The sequence below is a fragment of the Leguminivora glycinivorella genome, chromosome Z (assembly GCF_023078275.1).
Source record: "Leguminivora glycinivorella isolate SPB_JAAS2020 chromosome Z, LegGlyc_1.1, whole genome shotgun sequence".
In the NCBI taxonomy this organism is placed as follows: domain Eukaryota; kingdom Metazoa; phylum Arthropoda; class Insecta; order Lepidoptera; family Tortricidae; genus Leguminivora; species Leguminivora glycinivorella.
Window position 1 is genome coordinate 45,831,312 of NC_062998.1, and position 22,123 is coordinate 45,853,434.

Here is a 22,123-nt window from a genome sequence, read left to right on the forward strand (position 1 = left end):
GATAATCGAGCTCTTTAAGAGTCTTGCTGAAAGATAAGAGTCGTTAGTCGTATGTGTTAGGTCCCGTATATTTAATAATCTATGGAATGTATTTCCGGCAATAAATAATTTCATTCATTCATTCATTTCACGATTCTGCTCTTTCCGAACAGAGTCCAGTAACTAACAATCTTTATACAAAATAAAGATAAATCATGTAAAGAATTTGTTTACATTTGTTGATTTCTAAAGCAACAGTTCAATACTTGTGTATGTCTTAGGGTCACTTGCAGGAACGAAAATGGAACGAGGATGGAATTTTATGACAGCCCACTAACCCTGAGTTAAGTGATTGGTGCAAGTGGGCCTTACTGACATTAGCAATGATGGACGAATAATCCATTTGGTACTAAACCGCATAGTATGATCGATTTCCCTATATTTACTGATTCAGCCTTCAAACATTTTATTTAGCACATAAAATGTACTTTGCTATAATGCAGGCCATAAAACAGGTGCAAGTACCAAAACAATAGTTTGGTACATTAATTTCACAATGGTAGAGCTGTGCTGCCATCACCGCCTATTTGGGTGCACCCGATCAGCATACAAGCGCACATTTCGTCACCACCATGACTGAACCGCCCTCTAGCCAAGTGTGCAATCGTTGACGCTCCTAATCGTTTCGTAGTTTTCTCTCTCTGTATTGGCGCAACAGAGCCAATTTCGTATCGTTCGCCATGGAGCATAAACTACTACGTTTGGCTAGAGCTACTGAGCTGAAAACTCAAGCAATTCTGAATTATTTTCCCTTGACTTAGGTTTTGGTTTCCAACCCAAAATTTACTCAGAAGGAAGTTAATTAATGTATTTCGTTTTTGTGCGGACTGTTGACATATTAAATGTAGTATGTATTACATATCTAATTTATTTAAAGGTACGTTTTTTGCACAAATTAATAACATGTAACATGTAACACATGCTGTATATTTAAATAAATGAATCAGATTTTTCTCAATGCCTAAATTAAATACTGTAAGTGGAATCATTACATTATGTAAATTCTCGGACGGAACCAAAAACCACAAACTACAAAATGTCACGATTTTGTTTTGTGCTTTTAATATTGTTTGCTCGCAAATTTTATTGGAAAACTCAGGTTATTAAATACAAAAATGTTCCTTATGTCAATGACTGCTTCTAGCGCGTCACCTCGGTCCACACACGTTCTGTTTCGGAATAAACCTGTATTATTTAACCAACAAAGTACCTCTTCGATTGCTTTTATATTGTGTGCTACTCTGCGGCGGCGCCACCATAATGAAATTCAACTAATTATATGTTAAAAAGATGTACGTAAGAGACGTACGTATAATGTTTATGACTGTACCTATAGCGGGAAACGAAATAATGGACTTTGATTGTGGCGCCGCTGGGGAGCATACTCTGCAGCGGCGCCATTCAGTACTCATAGATATAATTATCTACTTTTTTCTTATGGAAATTGATGTACCAATGCTGTTTATTATGTACGTATTGAAGAAATCACTATAACTTAGTAAATTTATGTACTTTCAGTAATTCCACATTCCGTGCAACCCTCCGCTTTTCAATAATGTTTTTATATTAACATAGTAGACCGTAACAACGTCAACCAAATATGTTTACATTTTTCGCTGACTGTAATGAATTTCCGTATGAAAAAATAGGTAATGTCTATTCTACTATAGTAATATAAAAACATTATTGAAAAGCGGAGGGTTGCGCGGGAGAGAGAGGGAAGGAACATATCTCCATCTCACTTACCCGTACACCTCCTTACATAATAGCTCATACCGTTTAGGCGGAATGTGGAATTACTGAAAGTACATAATTTTACTAAGTTATAGTGATTTCTTCAATACGTACATACATAATAAACAGCATTGGTACATCAATTTCCATAAGAAAAAAGTAGATAATGTAATTTATATATATGAGTACTGAGTGGCGCCGCTGCAGAGTATGCTCCCCAGCGGCGCCACAATCAAAGTCCATTATTTCATTTCCCGCTATAGGTACAATCATAAACATTATACGTACGTACTGTACGTCTTACGTACATCTTTTTAACATAAAATTAGTTGAATTTCATTATGGTGGCGCCGCCACAGAGTAGCACACTTTATTTTGTCACTCAGTGCGTTTTCCTCATTACCTTAGTGTGTTTTCACATTATCCGATCCGATACCGGATGTCTGACCGATATTTTATATAAGAGTAATTTATTATATTTGCTTTTGACATCCTTCCTAAACGCTCTTATTCACTACAACAAAATATATGTTCAACTGTTAAAAGGGTTAAGTAAAGGACCAAGGTATGCATAGACAACGATGATTATACTTCTTACTTGTAACCAGGGACCGCAACTTTGGTGCCGGTGACGTCATTATGACGTTTAGTCCGATATAGGATGTTCTTTTAATAACATTGCAATACCTCAATTCTTAATAATGAGATATTGAGAACTGCTTGGTATTTGCATAAAAAAATAATGTTAACATTAAAAAACGATGCAAGTATTATTTTTATTGGCTTTTTTTACAGTAATGTAATTGTAACAAAAAATATTATTCTTCGTGTACTTAAATAAAACAACATATTAACAAAAGGTTGTTTTATTTTTCCTCCTTCTCGTTCTATATGCTTTTTTGTTTTCAAATGTTTCTCTATATTACTTGCTTTTCCTCTTAAATATTGGTCACAGCAGGAGCAGTACATTTTTTCATTTTGTAAAATCAGAAAAGGAAATTTCTGCAAATACGGTTCCATAGCGAAACAATAATATTTCGGTTATATTTTACCAATTAAAAATAGTTAAACAGAAATTGGTTGTCATTTCCCACAATCTCGGTTTTAACATGACAAAGACAGTTATGTTTTTATACGTGGCCAGTACGTGGAAAAACTCTTAACTCAAGTTTGAATATCAGTAAACTAAAGAGGCTAATAACTTGTTATTTGATTAAGTGTATATAATCTAGATAACAACACTCTGTATTTAGCTTGACGTCATACGTCTGTCATCGGCACCAAAGTTGCGGTCCCTGCTTGTAACACTATATTTTAGGTAGAAATCTGATCTTCATTCGTCTTGCCATAAGAACAAAAGAAAAGAGCAATATAACACTTTATGAATAATATGAATAACAATAATCTACTTAATTTCTCGAATATTCTTAAGTATAGCAGATGGATCGTAAATACATTGCCCGTAGCAATTAGTCTGCTAGATACATTTTTATTGCACGAATGTGTCGAACGTTTGACGCGAGTAGGTATCAGGTACGTACATTGCTGCAGTGTTTTTATTAATAAATTCAACACAGGTATGTACATATTATAAAACCATTCGACATTATGTCATCGCTGCAAATATTGTACCTACATACATACATACAAACATACAATCACGCCTGTATCCCATGAAGGGGTAGGCAGAGCACATAAAACTACTCAAGTCTCAGTGCCACTCTATGTACCTACATATATTATTAAATGTGTATTATTTCAGTTAGAAAAATAAGTGTAACTCTTGTACAGTTTCTCCTTCCTCTAGAAAACTAATGTTTCTCTAATGTACCTACTGACCTTACCTAAATTAGTTTTCATTGCGACTGAATAATGCAAATGCGAATTATAAATTATAATAATACTTTATATATTCTCGTACTGTTTCATACTAATGACTGAGACGATTTTATTGAATACAATACTGCTTTGCAAAACAATACTTTGCTTGCTTATAGTTGAAAAAATTTAAAGGTAATGACTGTATAAAACGAAGGTGCAGGGAAGAAATCACCTTTTCATATAACCGTAGTGCTAATGTTCCCTATATGTATACGTCGTCGCCCAAATCTAATGTTTAATTTGTTTATTTTTTGTATGTCTTTTGTATTATTTTTTTTGTAAGTCTTGTTTTGTATTTTGTAGTTTCACAGTGCCTTGGTGTAAACTGTAATGCTGTGTTACTTTTTGATTAAATAAATAAATAAATAATATATATATATATATATATATCAACATGAATGAAAATTTTTAACACAATTAGTTATCAATCCCAACTATGACACTATGTCTGTCTTATCCATATTTTAATTATTATATGCATTGGCGTTTGATAAAGAAAGCTTTAAAATAATACATTCTCAAAAAAAAAAAAAAAAAGTTGTGCATTGCATTGCTTAATAATACCAATTATATTTTATAAAAATATTTTCCCTCATTATTTTATATCGTAAGACTTACACAGAGACTATTACGTGTGTATGGGGAAGCGCGGCCCTCAGCCCTCCATAACGATAACGGGTAAGTAGAGTCAGTCGAAAATAAGTTGGCAACAATTTTGTCAACGCTACCGGCGCAAGTCGTAATTTCATACGAGTTTCACGTTCAAAATAACATTTGCACGCAGCCAACTTAGCTTGGTATGGCTCTAGTATATTCGTAGAGGATGATAATGGTGAAATATAAATATAAATATTTTTTCCATCTATTGTGAGTCATCTGACAAACGCGTACCGTGCATGCTTCATAAAATATGGAAATGTACAAGTACTTGACAAACAATGCATGATATGTTGTGATATGGTTGACAGAAATATGCCGGTCTTATTTAAACACTGTTAATATTATAGCGTGAATTGTCGTCAATGGTACGAAGGTCTTCTTGAACACTCATTCTAATGACACGTGTCAATTTACTTTTTTTTATTACATAATACATATATTAATATTAAGTCAAAGACTCCTTCACTGACGACCTAACATGACTGCGTTTATATTAAGCCCTTAATTCCCTCTTTGCATATTGACACACATTGGACACACACTCATAATTATTTCCTTTCAATTGTCTTGTACAGATTTGGAGCTAGACACTATGAGTATTTGCGAAATTTTCGTTGAAATTATTATTTATTTATTTTATTTCATAAGGTACAATAACATGACATATCCATTGGTCTTCAATAAATATCCCTAGGACGAACACTAGTTAACAAAAAACTTGATTCGTATTTCGAACTCTACCATCGAGTTCAACATGGTTACGCAAAAAATTTAAATATAATTCTTAAGAAAAAAAATCGCCGCCTTTGGGGTTCTGGTAATAGCTACTTGCGAATGTTGGATTATGTAGAAATGTGTAGGTATTTTTTAAAACTGCTTTTAATGCTTTAATTATTTGATGGCAACAAAAATGAATATACGTTTACCGTTAAGGTTTGAGGAGTTTCCTCAATTCCTTATCAATCCGATTATAAGAAATCGGAGCTTGACAAAATTTGACTTGAAAACTCAATATTCTTAACAAACATAACTAAAAAAATGACACTGTTCTGAACTTAAATGCATGCTATTCTTATAAAAATACCAAAGTCACTATAAGTGTGCCGTTCAGATTTAAGGAGTTCCGTTCTGATCTTTATCAGCAGATTCACTGCACCAAATGTCACTGTTCTGGACGTAAGTGCATGCTGTTCTTATAAAAATACCAAAGTCACTATAAGTGTGCCGTTCAGATTTAAGGAGTTCGGTTCTGACCATCATCAGCAGTTCCACTGCATCAAATGTCACTGTTCTGGACGTAAGTGCATGCTGTTCTTATAAAAATACCAAAGCTACTATAAGTGTGCCGTTCAGATTTGAGGAGTTCGGTTCTGACCATCATCAGCAGTTCCACTGCACCAAATGTCACTATTCTGGACGTAAGTGCATGCTGTTCTTATAAAAATAAAGTCACTATAAGCGTGCCGTTCAGATTTGAGGAGTTCCGTTCTGACCATCATCAGCAGTTCCACTGCACCAAATGTCACTGTTCCGTACGTAAATGCATGCTGTTCCTTAAAAAACACAAAAGTCACCATATGTGTGCCTTTCAAATTTGAGGAGTTCCCTCGATTTCTCCAGGATCCCATCATCAGAACTGGGTTCTGAGAAAAATGGGACCAATCTGTATGCATTTACATTCAATCAAAAAAAAAATTCAAAATCGGTCCAGTAACGACGGAGACATCGTGGAACAAACATTTAAAAAAATTAAAATAAAAACATACAGACGAATTGAAAACCACCTTCCTTGAGAGATTTGAGGCGGCGGCGGTTAAAAATAGAAGCAGTTGGAATATTTGTGCATTATGTATGTAACGTAGTAATATAATAATCGTTCTTCCTGTCTAGGTCTAGTACAATTAATGCTCTTAAAACGCATTCAATTTATTGTTTTATGTTCTGAAATATGTAACTTCGAAATTGTGCCTACAGTCGGAAAGACAAAGACATATAAAGTAAGGCACCTGTTTTAGGCTTTATGGGAAATAAGTCGAGTTTAAACGGTGTTGTAGGTTAATTTTAATTATAAGATTTCGGCTTCGCTTTTGTCTGGACCTGAAAAAAGAAGGTTATCAACCTCATTTACGGGACATATGACGGTCTTGACTTATTTAAATAGAAAAATGCTGATATGTTGAATATACTTATTTCCATATGAAATTACGCGACAACGAGCACTAGACGGTCTTGCCTTACCTACTCAGCGCGTGGGGACGGTCAACCCGCCGAGCCTTAAAAAAGTGATTTGTATCACATAAGTTTACTTTAATTCACCAAAGTATTATAAAAGTTATGTAGAATATAAAATTTGCTAGCCCATAGGACCATGCGGATCACTCCAGACTACTTTAATAGTCTAGTTTTATCCACTAAAACTTTATTTCAAATAAAGTATCGTCTTGACCGCACTGGCCTTACATCTTCAATTTTCTAATGCCACATCTGTAATAATATAATATTACGTATATTTTCCATTCTATTTAATACGCGGCGTTCAAAATGTTTATAACGCAAACTAGCAGATTGTACGTTTAAAGATCCATTGATGCTTAGCGTACACTAGCGTTTCGGCCCCGAGTTTCTTCGGTATTTCCATACAAAAATACACGCGGTCTATAAATTCATTCTGTTTATAAACTAACCGTCAGTGCCTTTTCACATTATATACGATCCGATATCGGATGTCGGAAGGATTTCAAAGAAAAAAATCACAGATGACGTCCTTAATGTATAGGGTATCGGTCCTACATCCGATATCGGATCGGATAATGTGAAAACGCACTCAGTGATGTGATATAAAAGTGTGGTGTAGACAACGAACACCTGTCTAACCTGTTGTCTTCTTTTTAGCTTATTTACTGTGACGATAATATAACCGGCAGATTTAATAAGAAAACAATATACTTAGAGTAAGTAATTGGAATCGTCCATCACGTCCATGGCACTGGGACCTCAACACTTGTAGGAAAGCCTCGAACTTTAGTATTGTCCCGAACTAGTGTTGAACTCGACCTTTTAGGTTTATTATAAAATAGTGAAATAGTGTCCAGTTCCAGCTATATCATAAGACATGTCTGCAGCAGAGCGCAGATTATAAAACAACAAGTAATTTCTATGTGAATTGCAGTTGCAAACTGTGACCAGAAAGCATTGCTAAACGTTTCTATTATGAATATCCTTAAATCCTTATACTAAGTACGTTTGTACGTTTGTAGGTACCTACGTAGGTTTGAAAATAAACGATAAATTTCGCGTAGGACAGTTATCACATATTTCGAACGTATTGATTATGTCATAAAGAACTAAGTATGTAGGTACTTATACCTCATTCATAACACTATGATTGTGTTCAGCTGTTCGGTCATTGTGCACACCGAGGCATCGCTCAACCAAAAACGCGTATTGTAAAATTGCGTATTTATAATATACGCTTACGAACAATTTTAATCTTTCGCAATTAGTATAATATAGTACCTACCTACCTAGTATTTATCTATCGAAAGTAACAAATGGACAAAGTGAATTTACAATCAGATATTTATTTTAGTCATGGAAAGCATAATGTGAGTGTGCACGGAAAAGCGTCCCACTTTGTCGATTGCTATAAAACCGCTTTGTCAGTGCATTCATATAAAGATACAAGTAAACCTCGCTTTAATGGTAACCGACAAAGTGGGACGTTTTACTAAATACACTCACATCAATTTAAGTCATCAATTATAGTAGTAACCATATTGCTGAAATAAACACCACATCTGCCAGTATGTAGTTTAATTATAAATAATATATTATAATTCAATATCGATTAGTTCAATTTACTCCGGTACAGTTTTCACCTCTTAGAATTGCATACATTAATAAGTAATAAAGAAGAGAGAAGTTTAACGGTAACCGTTTTGTTTACAGGGCTGCAAGCGATAACCCGGTATGACGGCCACACACGGAGGGGGACGTGAAGATGACCGCCCCGACAAGGACTCGGTGTACACGCTCAAGACCGGCTTCAAGAACGACGGCTACCAGCACGACAAAGACAACGACGACATCGTCAAACCCCCGCCACTACCCATAGAAGACGAAAACTACCCGTCAGGAAAAGTTAAACTATCAAGAAACGAGAAATGGAGAATACTGAAGAACGTGGCGGCGGTGAGCGCCGCCTTCATGGTGCAATTCACCGCTTTCCAAGGGACGGCCAATCTACAGTCGTCCATCAACGCAAAGGACGGGCTGGGCACGGTATCACTAAGTTCCATTTACGCGGCGCTCGTCGTGTCCTGTATATTTGTTCCCACCTTCCTAATCAAGAGGCTAACTGTGAAATGGACCCTGTGTTTGTCCATGATGTGCTACGCGCCGTACATCGCGGCGCAGTTCTACCCGGCCTTCTACACGCTAGTGCCGGCCGGGGTGGTGGTGGGCATGGGCGCGGCGCCCATGTGGACGTCCAAGGCCACCTACCTCACGCAGGCCGGCAGCGTCTACGCGAAGCTGACGGATCAAGCTGTCGATGGCATCATCGTGCGATTCTTCGGCTTCTTCTTTCTCGCTTGGCAAACCGCTGAGCTTTGGGGAAATTTGATCTCAAGTTTGGGTAAGTTGCATTGCTGTACAATTACTTGTAGGTTTGGGTTAGGTGGTCTATCTGTAATACCTAATAAAATACTTATGATCCATGCGATAGCCGAATAGGTACTTGCTCTTTAAATTGTATATTGTTGCAATAGGTACTCGTAGTAGGTTCATATGTTTGTCACATCGCTTTGACGGCACTGTCCAGTCGCTTTGTCCAATCTCTTGATTTTTCGCGAATAAAATGTGACCACGTAGGTATTTAACAACTATCTTGTTATTGCAGTGTTCTCATCGGGCGTCCACAGCTCGAACGGCACCACGGAGAACAACACCAAGACCCTGCTGACTTGCGGGGCCAACTTCTGCATGGTCGGCGGCGGGCAGCACGAGAACCAGAACCTGCACCGACCACCCGACAGCGAGATCTACGAGATCAGCGCCATCTACCTGGCGTGCGTCGTGGTCGCCGTGCTCATGGTCGCGCTGCTGGTCGACCCGCTCTCCAGGTACACAACCCCTATTCATCAAATACTCTCTAAACATCGTCCTCCTTGCGTTATCCCGGCATTTGCCACGACTCATGAGAGCCTGAAGTCCGCTTTGACAACATCCCAAGATTTGGCGTAGACACTAGTCTTACGCTGCCATCTGACCTTCCAACCCGAAAGGAACTAGGCCTTATTGGGAGTAGTCTGGTTTCCTCACGATTTTCCTTCACCGAAAAGTGACTGGCCAATATAAAATGACATTTCGCACATAAGTTCCGAAAAACTCATTGGTACGAGCCGGGGTTCGATTCGAACCCAAGACCTTCGGATTGAAAATCGCATGCTCTTACCGCTGGGCCACTAGCGCTTCTATCAAATACAGGCATTGACAATGATACTTATATGTATGTATGTCGGCGGCTGATTCTAAAATGCAGCAGATCTTAAACTTCTCATGCAGTATTTTGGCGGGTCATTAAACCAAATACATAGGCAGAGTAAGTTCGTTACGATTTTCAAGTTCGAAGAAATGATCGTCTACCTACATATAGTATATATACGAGCACTATCTATCCTTATAACGTCTAACAAAGCTCCATCTGCTACAAATTTATTTTAATTACTTTTATTTAAGGATCATAAACGGATTTACCTAACAATTAAACTTGTCGGAAACGAAAAAAACTAAAAATATAAGTACGACGCAATTCAATTCGTTCTTAAAACCTGATTTAGGTTAGATGCACAAAAAATGGGTAAATATAAATATGAACATGTTCAGCGATCATTTTAATTTGTTTCGTCTTAGAGACTGACTTGCAAGACCCGTGTTAAGGCTAAGCGCAATAAGCGCATGTCTGCTCGGCGTCATATAAAATTTATAAGGTCTGAAAATCTCGTACTATGCATCTTAGCGACATGATGAGGCACACTGAGATTTTATCCCGCCAGGCAGCGCCTGTGCAAGTGCCTAGGCATGTCACTGTCATTCATATGAGAAGAGAAATCATCTTCTCGCTCTCACATATGACATTCTTTATCTGTGCAATGAACTCAAAAGGGGCGCCACCTGTCATAACATAAACTTTTAGTGTGTCTCCTCATTATGAGGGAATGAAACTTAATTTCATTTGCTACAAAAATTCAGACAGGATTTTTATCATTTGGATATTTACCGCAAATACTTACACATGTGTATGTGTAAGTAAACCACACCGGTCACGAAATATCCACCCCTTATGGTAGGTACATACAACTGGTACAAGTAAATAAATGAAAAATACATGATAAACTCGCAGCAGTAAATCGCCTTAACATCTGTCTAACGCGAGCTGTCAAGCGGTTTTTCTGTATGTGCCATTTCTTAGTTTGATTGATACTCCGGGCGGAGGCCGGCACGCTTTTTGCCGGCTCATGAATTCCTGAGAACGGCATGTCATTGCCGTCATGTATTTGAAATTTGTATTAATAAAACGTTGTTTAGCAAAAAATATGCACGTCGAAACAAATGCAGGTTACCATTAGAGTATCTACAGTAGCTTTATAAACAAATAAGATTTGGTAGGTTCAGTTATTCAATGAGTCTTCGTTCTTCCTAATCAAAAATGACTTAGCGCTACTAAAGGCTGTACACGATAAAATCGCGTGATACTCTGCAGCCGGACCACCTCGCTTTATTGTGCTCAGGTCACAATGGTAGAATGTACCTCTGATGTACCTTTTGTACCTCGTCGGAAATTACATGTACCTCTGTAGTTTGCCAGAAATATGTGTTTAAAAGGGGTCCGGTTGCGGAGTAGTACTCCCCAGCCGGACCACGTCTGTGCCCGCTGATATCACTGACTTTAAGATATAATTTAACAATCACATGAATGTACCTCTTATGTACCTTCGAATAAGTTGTTCATTTCTATTAAAAGTGGTCTTATAAATTATTTTTCACAGATTTCGATTTTTGGTTATTTTTTCCGTTAGTACGCGTTTTCGTAAGCGCCTGAAATATGTCAATAGCAATTGACAACGTTTCAAAATTTTCAATGTCCCTTGAAAACCATTTCGAGATATACGCCTGTAGATCACAAAAATATATTTAATTATATATTTTTCCCTTATTTTTAGTAAAAATTACTTAAAAATAGTTTAAAGGGGAAGTGACGTTACATAGTTGAGTCAGACTATTCAGAGCTGCCACTATAACCAAAAAAATCTCACTAGTGCGTAAAAAAACACCATCTGTACTGAAATAGTACATTACGATACAAGTGCGTAAAAAAGGAAGTTCGAAACGAGTGGTGATAAATTAAAACACGATCGAAGGGAGTGTTTTAAATCGACACGAGTTACGAACTTCCTCTTTTACGCACTTGTATCGATATGTACTTTTTTAATGTTTATTTATATTAGCCAAAATATACCTGCCGGCGTATCATGCTGCCAATTTTATCACTTTTCCACGTGGATAAAGCATCCGTCACGCTTTAGCAAGTATGTCAGTGTGAGAGTGACAGATGTCTTATCCACGTGGATAAGTGATAAAATTGGCAGCATGATACGCCGGCTGATGACATACTGATTTCACAATACCTAGTAAACATTTTTCAGATTGTAATCAGATTAAGAAAGTTCTGAAGTTTTCTAACTTTGCTGAGTTCGACTTCTTGACACTTTTTGGCTCTCCCATACAAAAACAACTTTCAGTGCTTCAAAATCTTCCTGACTCCCAAATGTCGAAATGAGTTACAATAACTACTTTTGGTAAGATGGTATTCTAATGCGTATAAAACGGCTTTTAAAAATATAATTAGAATTGTGAAAAGTGGGATAGGAAACCTGTAAAGATTGTCAAAAAAACGCTGGACAAAGAATAAAATGTACTATGGACTATATTCAGTGAATACTCACACATACTCATGCATTCCAACGAATAGCTACTATTATAATATAGTTTAAGATATCCTGGTTAATAAAAGTACAACAATTACTTCAAAATGTGGATTCGAGAAAAAAATATTCCATGTCATACATGGCCGGATTTTATCGTGTACAGTCTTTACTGTTTTTGATCAATAATTCCTTGGTTGTTCAAGCTACGTATCGTATGTTGAGAATAAAAAATGTAGTAGGTACGCATCTGGTATCAGCAATCTATTTATTTGACATGGACGCTTTCAGTCCAGCGTTTTAAAGAAGTGCACATGTACGATCAAATCGTCGATCATAAATAAAAATCAAATGTAGGGATAGGGAAACGTAACGCGCGTGTTGTAAACTCAACGCTACCCGCAACGCAACCATAATGATTTCGGCTCTCAACCGGCCTTTAAATTTTTTTTCGCTTCGCTTGATCTACTGGCGTGGTGATCCAAGCAGAGTTCTTGGTTTTTTCTAAAATTCCTTCGTTCTCCAGATACGGTGAGAAGCAGAGGAAGGCCGACCCGGCCAAGGAGCTGTCAGGCATCCAGCTGCTGTCGGCCACGGCCTACCAGCTCAAGAAGCCCAACCAGCAGCTGCTCATTCCCATCACGCTGTGGATCGGCATGGAGCAGGCGTTCATCGGAGCAGACTACACTCAGGTACGGACACGACGGCTCTCGAATGCTAACATTTATAACAGCCAGTGTGGGAGCACCATAACAGCTCTCTTGCACTTGTTAACTTCAACGTCGGATACATGTTTTGATTAACCGTTTTGATCACCGCGACATAAGTCAAACATAACAAAACACGTATCTTTGCCAAAAACCAATCTGTAATATCGTCTGTTTTACTAAGCGGAAGCGGTGAGTATTCAGCCCGGACCTCGTCACGTTTTGAACGACCATCAAGCGTAGAGATGCCTCGATTGATTGCCACTACGTGATTGTGTTTCGCGTATAATGCCCATATGCCCATATACCTAAAAGCATCAACTACGTATTGGTCCATATAGAGTTAACACTTTCTTCTTCTGCGATATCAGCTGGACATTGACATGAGAGAAACGGTGCATGTTTTGTTCAACTCGCACAAAGCCTAAGACGCAGATCTGTCAGCAACACATAGATACATTGAAAAGTTACGCTCCTATTCGATAATTTTCCTCAAATAATATGCAATACCTGCTTGAATATAATTACTAGCCGGGCGTTACTTTCGCTTACTGATAACAACACCACAAGTACCTTACGCGTTTTCATAACTCACTATATCTCTTCTTATTAAAAAAATAACCTTACGACAACGTGTTAAAGCTGAAGTTTCAACAGACGATGATACCACATGTTACCGTGTCTGTTGAAACGAAAACGATTTGTTAAGGAATGCGTGCTCCCAATATTTATCGTTGATTTTGATTGCGGGTTTAGACATTGCGTTTTCTATAACTACTTTAAGATTTTTGTTAAGCTAAACGTGAAATGAATAAGGATTTTTATATCGGTGTATGTAACTGTTAATAGGACATCTATTGTGTAAAGAATGGTAATAGGTACATTATTAATAATACCCCCCCCCCCCTGATCGAGAGAGCTGAGAATGAAGAGTCCAGTAGTGTACCTAGACTTGGCTTATGTTATGAGACAACCGTCATTTTGATTTAGATCTCTTTTGATGTCCAGATTTTTATAATTGTATAGCAAAAATTACAATGTTTTAGATCAAAATTAACCAGTAATAAATCTATTGCTATGAAAATTAATAGTTTCGAAAATGCCTCTGAACATCTAAAACATTGGTGGCCCAATATTAAGATAGTTTATATCTAGGAGGTTTCATTTAAGGTTCCATTCAATATTATATTTTTAAAGTGACTGAACAATAATACAATTTTAAATAATAAAACTTTACACTGTACAATTTGCATACCTCAACAATCTTAAAACACAATGGGTGGTCTTATCATTAAATAATAGTATCGAACTATAAACGGAAACCAGTCACTCCTGTCAATAATGATCGATTATTAACAGGTCAGAATTAAAAAAAAATGTATACTGCCGATGCCGTATCATAGGTATGTCGAGGTAACGCATATGAAAGTGATTTTTCCAAGAAATATTCATTTATTTATTTAAATAAATAAATGAATATTTCTTGGAAAAATCACTTTCATATGCGTGCGTTATATTTTGTTCAATAAAGTTTAAACTTTATTGAACAAAATATACACAACAATGTTCAAATTGCAGACTTAATGTCAAAATGCATTCACTACTAGTCAACCATATGACCAAATAGAGATACATACAATTGGCGCAGAGAGAAATCAAAATGGTGATGAAAAAGAGGAAAGGATCGCTTGTTCCTCGTAGATAACCAAGTTGGGTAACTGGTTTTGTTTGAGGAAAAATAATTCTTCTTAGCTAACTGGGTTATGAAAGAGGATGTTTTATTTCTTCGTAGAAAACCATTCTTTTTTGCAGTTTTCTACGAAGAATTCTTTTTCTTCTTTGTTTACCCAGTTATGAAATGAGATTTTTTTTCCTCGTAGAAAACCATTATTTTTTGCAGGTTTCTATTTTAAGCTAAGAAGAAAAAAAAATCTTCGTAGAAAACTGCATAAAATAATGGTTTTCTTTGAGGAACAAAAATCCCATTTCAAAACCGGGTAAGCCAAGGAGAAAAAAAAATCATAGAAAATTGCAAAAAATAATGGTTTTGTACGAGGAAAAAAAAATCCCATTTCATAACCGGGTAAGCAAAGAAGAAAGAAAATTCTTCGTAGAAAACTGCAAATAATAATGGTTTTCTACGAAGAAAAAAATCCTATTTCATAACCCAATTAGCTACTTAGGAAGAATTATTTTTCCTCATACAAAACCAGTTATCAAACTTGGTTATCTACGAGGAACAAGGGAAAGGCGATATACATAGACTATGTTTACTTTTACACCAATAATCTGTAAATATTGTTGACAGGCCTACGTATCGTGCGCCCTCGGCATCCGCTCCATCGGCTACGTGATGATCTGCTTCGGCGTGGTGAACGCCATCTGCTCGCTCGTGTTCGGCTCGGCCATGAAGTACATCGGCAGGTTCCCGATCCTCGTGATGGGCGCCGCACTGCACCTGGGGCTGATCGTGTGGCTGCTCATCTGGCGGCCGAACCCCGAGACCCCCTCCACGTTCTTCGTGATCTCCGGCCTGTGGGGCGTGGGCGACGCCGTGTGGCAGACGCAGGTTAACGGTGAGTTCGATGACCTAGCCAATTCGCGTTGCAATTCAAGAGGCGTGCGAGGCGCGTGCCGAGATATGGAAGATTAAAGAAACTTCGTTTTACATGTAAAGTTTGGACGTGCATGTCTCGTATAATAACCTAATAATCATGAAACAACAATCAATCAATAAAATGCTTATTACTAAAGTCGTCGTCAGTTGACGCTATATAACTACTCATATTTTGTACGGTATAATTTTGTAAGGCATGTAATAATGGCCTTGCAAGATTTCTTGAGTCCCAAGAACTTACACTAAAACTTGTTCTTAAAGCATCTTGGTTCATAAAGGCCTAAATAAAAGTACTATCTACATATTATGTAGGTAGTTCGAATAAGTATCTTTCCCGTCTCAAGATGATACTTTGCGAAATTATTTGAAACGCATAAAAAATAATGTTTGTGATATGAACCTACAGTAAATATTGCATTTAATAGAATCCATTAAATTCATGTAAACTTACACGATTCAAACTTGTGAAGTACGTACTATAAATATTGGAGGGAGCCGCTCGCTGTTTCTAAACCCGTTTTAAATACAGTGTAATCTCTATAAGTCGAACCTTTAGTACGTAGGTAAAGCTAAAATCAAGCAGTTATTCGGCCTTTCCTTATAATCACTAAAGAAACTAGTTTTGAGTTGCACATCTAGTATATTTATAATTAAAACATTGTTTGGTCATTTCTATCGTAACCTTAACTGAACATATGCGGATCGTAAAATCAGAACACAACTACTCGAGTAAATTTATTAAGTCTAGTATGTCTATAATCTAATTAAGACTCTACCTAAGACATGATGCAGCAAGGACCGACATCCTATAATGTAAGTATTAAAGGCGCCATCCTTTACATTCTCATTAGCATACTGTGAAAACGCTCTTACCGAGGTTTGACCGTGCACCGTTGGCAGCGGGCCCACAGGCTCTCACGCGTGGCTAGGCATATCACCCGCGCTTTTCGCTTCGTCTATTTCCATCCTAGAACCTGTTCTCGAACTAAACTCAGACTTGGCCTGCAGATTAACCAACTCTATTAACAGATATGTCACTTATAAAACCCATAACTGACAGTATACGTATTTTGGAAGACGTGTTTAAATTAAGACTCGCGTATGTAACTATGTACTCTGTTACTTGGAAAACTAGGCCGGTCGCTATCGGAAAAATATTTTTCTCGGAAATTGCTAATTAGATCTAAGGATTGCCTTCGTTATTAAGAACTGCTTTACAAATATACATATTTACGAGGATATTGCTTTTATAGTTTTATAGAATACAATAAAATATTATAAATAATTGGTGAGCGTCAGAATGGCGGGTGTACGTCAAGCAATCCTGGTGTGGTATACGTCAGGAGTTAGTGCTAGCAATGTGCCAAATGTGCGCCAAAATTCGAGCAATGTGCTCTTTGAACTTCAGAGATATTTAAGAAATTAATGACACCCGCCATTCTGACGTCAGGTTGGCGGGTGCACTTCCAGTTCTAGCTAATGGCTGCCTACTCAAGGGTGAAAGTACTGCCTAAGGTTAGTGCTCGCAATGTGCTTCCACATGTATAAAACACAAACTAATTCAGAGAGCCGTTGAAGAGTAATATGGGATTGAATAAATATATCTATAAGTATCACTTTTTTGTGAAAAGCGCCTGCATGTTAATGCTGCATTGCAGGCAATGAACATTGCTATTTTATTTCAGCAGGCGTTATAGATATATTTATTCAATCCCATATTACTCTTCAACGGCTCTCTGAATAGTGTGTGTTTTATACATGTGCAAGCACATTGCGAGCACTAGCCTTAGGCAGTACTTTCACCCTTGAGTAAGCAGCCATTAGCTAGAACTGGAAGTGCACCCGCCAACCTGACGTCAGAATGGCGGGTGTCATTAATTTCTTAAATATCTCTGGAGTTCAAAGAGCACATTGCTCGAATTTTGGCGCACATTTGGCACATTGCTGGCACTAACTCCTGACGTATACCACACCAGGATTGCTTGATGTACACCCGCCATTCTGACGCTCACAATAATTGTGCTTAGGGCGCCTCCACACGTGCGGAATCACGTGCGTTCGGACGTGACACCTGTGATTTACTCCAGTAGAGCGCTCATTTGATAAGTGGTGAAAAACACAGTGTTTAAAAACATAAATATGTAATTATGCCACGTTTTAATGTGCTTAAGTGCTAACTGCGTACACGTATGACTTGCCCGTGTCAGTGTGCTAAAGAATTCTAAGGATTTTCATGTTTATGTGAAAATTAATACCTATAATAATAGTGGTATTAGGTCAAACTTTGTACAATGTATGTAATTGCAGTAGGTGCATTTTAAATGTACAGTGTATGACTGTTTGTTTTTAAAGTTATCAACAGTTCATACATACCCATACGTTTGAATAATAAATAAATAAAATAAATAAATACCCGGTGTATTAAAGCTGAAAATTATATGGAATTCATATTTGTATCGCATGATAGAAAAAGCAAAGAAATAAAAATGAACGGAACTTAACTCATCACTATTTACATATAATCGAGTGTGGTCTGTAATGCGAACATATAATTTGAAATATATGGAGTATACTCGAACGCATTTTAGGTTGGACTTAAGAGGCCCAGAAGTAAAAAAAATACAGCGACGAAGAACCTAGGTACAGGCCGTTGTCGGCTAACGGACTGATCGTCTGTGATCGCCTTTAGACTTTTCATTATTGATACAAATATGTGAAGAAATATAACGGGTTAATAAACCCGTTATATTTCTTAAATATTTTTTATCGAAACTTTTGCAAGGGATTTAAAGTATTTGTAATATTCCTCATGTATCTACGTATCATACGTGTAAGTAACTAAAAGGTTAATATACATAGATAGATACCGAGGTGCAACAGAGTATCAGAAGGCCTTGCAATAATAAGTGCATTGTAAGATACATATCAACGATTTCGCCACGCATTTTTACCATTCATTGCAGTATAGAATAGAAATCATAGATTGTAAATTGATTGCGTCTTTACGGTCGACGCGGCAACTTGATGCTTTATCTAGCGTGGAAAAACGTACAAGCTATACAAAACTACTAATGTTGCACGTGCTGGTACTGTAAATATGACTTTCCATGAGATAAGAGTCCTCGTGCTAGTGCACCCGACTCTCTCTCTGATGAAAATCCATAATATTTACTGAGTGGATTTGAGGTTCTGACAACGAAATCATTGAATGTATAAACATTGTAAGGTCATAAGGTTCCCCGTGGCATCGATATGAAAATCGCGAAAAAATATCTACATAGATACCACCATTGGGCCCATATTTTCGTCTACTTCTTCCGAACCCATAAGATGTAAGTATAGGTATTCTATTTTTAGGCTATATTAACACGCATTTATATCAAGACGTAGATTAGTTTGCATTGACTGGGCAGTGACAACCCATACATATAATCCCATAGAAGCACCACTTTACGTTGGCACCTGGCGTGAAACCGCCCAAACATGTAAAAACAAAATGTCGTATATGAATAACGAATGACTACCGGCATATGTCATATTAAATAATACTGTTTCCTGTATAGAAATAGACCTGACAGTGTCATGAGACAATTAAGTGTTATTTTGTAATGTAGTCAGCACATCCTTGAGGCATCTTCCTGTTGCTCGTACAATATCTGCGCCATCAGGCCGAGATACCGATCTGCAAGTAAAACTACAATAGGGCTGTCGCATTTCATTTTATAACGTTCCAAAGTACGGGTAGGTATGCTTATTCTCATCTACAATGACGATATCACTACGGAGTTTTTATGGGATTTTATTAATCCCAAATTATCACAGACCTCGTTTTTAATATGTTTATTATGTAGACCACTGCGACCATAATAATTATATATGTGTATTAGGTACCTACAACTTATGATATACGTCTAGAACTGTTTTTTCAGGCTTAAGAAATATCAGCATCGCTGAACAATGACACCCTAAGCAGAGTACCTAAGTAAATAATAAAGTTTAATTATCATTTGTATGTCGGCACAATTACTAAACTGCATCTCTAATTATGTGGTATGCTAGCAATCATGTACCGACAGTGCATTTTTGTATCAAAATAACTTTTGTACCTGGAAGTCGATTTTCATAAAAAAATATTAGGTAAACGTGAATACTGAAACCCCCCAGTTGTAAAACACCTTTAATAATAGTCCTTAAAAAAATATATTATTATCCTGCTATTCAAACAAAGTAGCCTCTCATGTGGATCAATTGCCTAAATATGTGTAGGGTCTATAAAGATATCAATTCAATCAATTGATTTGCATTTATACTGCACTCAAGCAGTGAGTGCAACTGTGACGTTGGACTTTCATTATGTAACCATTATTTACTTTACAACAGTATAATTTTATCCCTGAAGCATTCAATGATAGAATGCTTCAGGGATATTTACTATAAATAGTTGCCCATAATTTTGGCTGGATAGCCGTTGCATTTTGGTAGTATGTGATCGAATCCTTTTTACCCGACTACGGCAACGCAAAAGGAGGGTTATGATTTTGGCCGGTATGTATGTGGGTATGTATGTATGTATGTATGTATGTATGTATGTATGTATGTATGTATGTATGTATGTATGTATGTATGTATGTATGTATGTATGTTCATCTGTTCCCTCATAACTTCTAAAGTACTTATTACAATTTGACAAACGATATGTCATTCGAATCGTATTAATCGTCCGCTGGTTATAGGCTATATGACGTCACCGCAAACGAAACATGGCGCCCTCTAGAGGTCATAAAGTAACGAAGCAAAAAAATAAAATGAAGTTAGGATGACATGTTGTATATCATTTGAAAGGGCTTGATTAGCACATTTCAAATATGTATATATTGTTAGCTTTTATTCCCAGCTTTACTTGATTACACTGGATAATTCATTGATTTCTCGGAAAAAATTACTATTTGCAAATCCGCAAGCGCTCTGACATAGTTCCACGCATTATCCGACTGCGGTTACACAAGAAGGCTTGTGCCAAAGAAACAAATTTGGCTGCTTTATATATTGAAAGCTAGTTAATCATCTAAAGTTATTCTAATTTTCATAAAGAGAGAGAAAATGCAGTACCACGATACTGATTGCCAGCTATACCTGTCTCTTTCAGGGCCTTCGGTGCCCTCATAGGCTCATATTTAAAGTGTCACGCGGTCCTAAGCCGGGCGCCTTCGGCGCCCTCAAGCTTAAAGTGTCGGGCGAAGTCCGACGCACGCGGTCCTAAGCCGGGCGCCTTCGGTGCCCTCTAACTTAAAGTGTCGGGCGCCTTCGGTGCCCTCAAACCTTAAGTTCAAAGATAACCGTGGTCGTATGCCACTTATGTACCTACCTTTATAATTGTGGCATACGACCACGGTTATCTTCGGAATCTCTGCAAGTATATATAAAATTTACAAACTTATTATATCATTGAATTAACGTATTGAAAAGAATACACATCTGTGAATATCATGTATGATAATTTCATAAACTAATTCTATCTTGTTTCATACTTTTTAGAGCACATTTTATAGTAGTCGGGTTTTAGTTTTTGAACTTATTTTTTACCTCTATTAATATCTAGATCCTGGTCAATATACAATTAACTATTTAAAAGAGAAATAGAGGTAAGTGCCTATACTCGTCATTACTTCTCGATATTTTATTACATTGGAACACACCTCTACTGGCTGATTTCTTATTTTGTTTACCTTGAAAACATCAGCGATATTATTTAATACTTTGCAGGAATAACAGGACTATTAATTACTAAAACTCTTCAAATTACGTTAAGTCAGCACAACTGTGCATACTTCATATTATAAGTATACTGAACACGCAGTAATAACTCGAGAAATAAGTAACAATAATTGAGTGCAGTGCGTCAAAGGTTTCATTGGTCTGAGTAATTCATGTGTTTCTTATTGATGACGCGCGTTCAAACGGCAGGGGTGCGAGAGTACCACGCTTATTTTTAGTGAAAGTAAAGATTGAGACGAGACTCTTAAGATTTGCGTTGCGTTGACATTTTAGATGACATTCAAAGTAAACTCATACAATAGTCGAAGTTTAGATGAAGTAACAATCAGGTCCGTGGCAAGTATAGATACTTAAATAGCCAATATACATAGTACATCAATATTAAGAAATGCATCTCTGTAGTCGCAGAACGCTTTTGGCTATTAATTGAAGTAGTAGGTGTACGTACAACTTGTCATTTGAAAGGAGGTAAAAGCCTTTTTCTCAAACATGCATGAAATACGTTCCTTAAAATGGGCTGGGAAGTATCGCTTTTTGGGCGCAACAACTCGAGAGGACTGTAAAGGGATTTCATATTATTTTTAGGCCTAGGCCTGCAAAGTAACTTTTTTTTATAAAATATTGTCCTTTAGAGCATATTTTTTTTATTTCGTTGTATGTTTGAGAAAAGCACTATACATGCCTCGGCGTGAAAACGGATTCCCGGCCTCGTATCCCTATCCGGC

The 22,123-nt window shown here is 37.1% G+C and overlaps 1 protein-coding gene across 4 annotated transcripts in view; it reads left to right on the forward strand.

The window, feature by feature from the left end:
* LOC125240832 (UNC93-like protein) overlaps positions 1-22,123 on the forward strand; it is a 134,467-nt gene that overhangs the window by 108,441 nt on the left and 3,903 nt on the right. For 3 of the 4 annotated variants that reach the window (XM_048148967.1, XM_048148965.1, XM_048148966.1), the window contains 4 exons: positions 8,263-8,950; positions 9,215-9,437; positions 12,826-12,991; positions 15,315-15,582. In XM_048148967.1, the coding sequence (XP_048004924.1) occupies positions 8,284-8,950; positions 9,215-9,437; positions 12,826-12,991; positions 15,315-15,582 (1,324 nt within the window). In that variant the 5' untranslated portion in view covers positions 8,263-8,283. Of the gene's footprint in view, positions 1-3,292; positions 3,351-8,262; positions 8,951-9,214; positions 9,438-12,825; positions 12,992-15,314; positions 15,583-22,123 lie in introns of those variants that run through there. The other variant, XM_048148968.1, reaches the window with a different exon arrangement.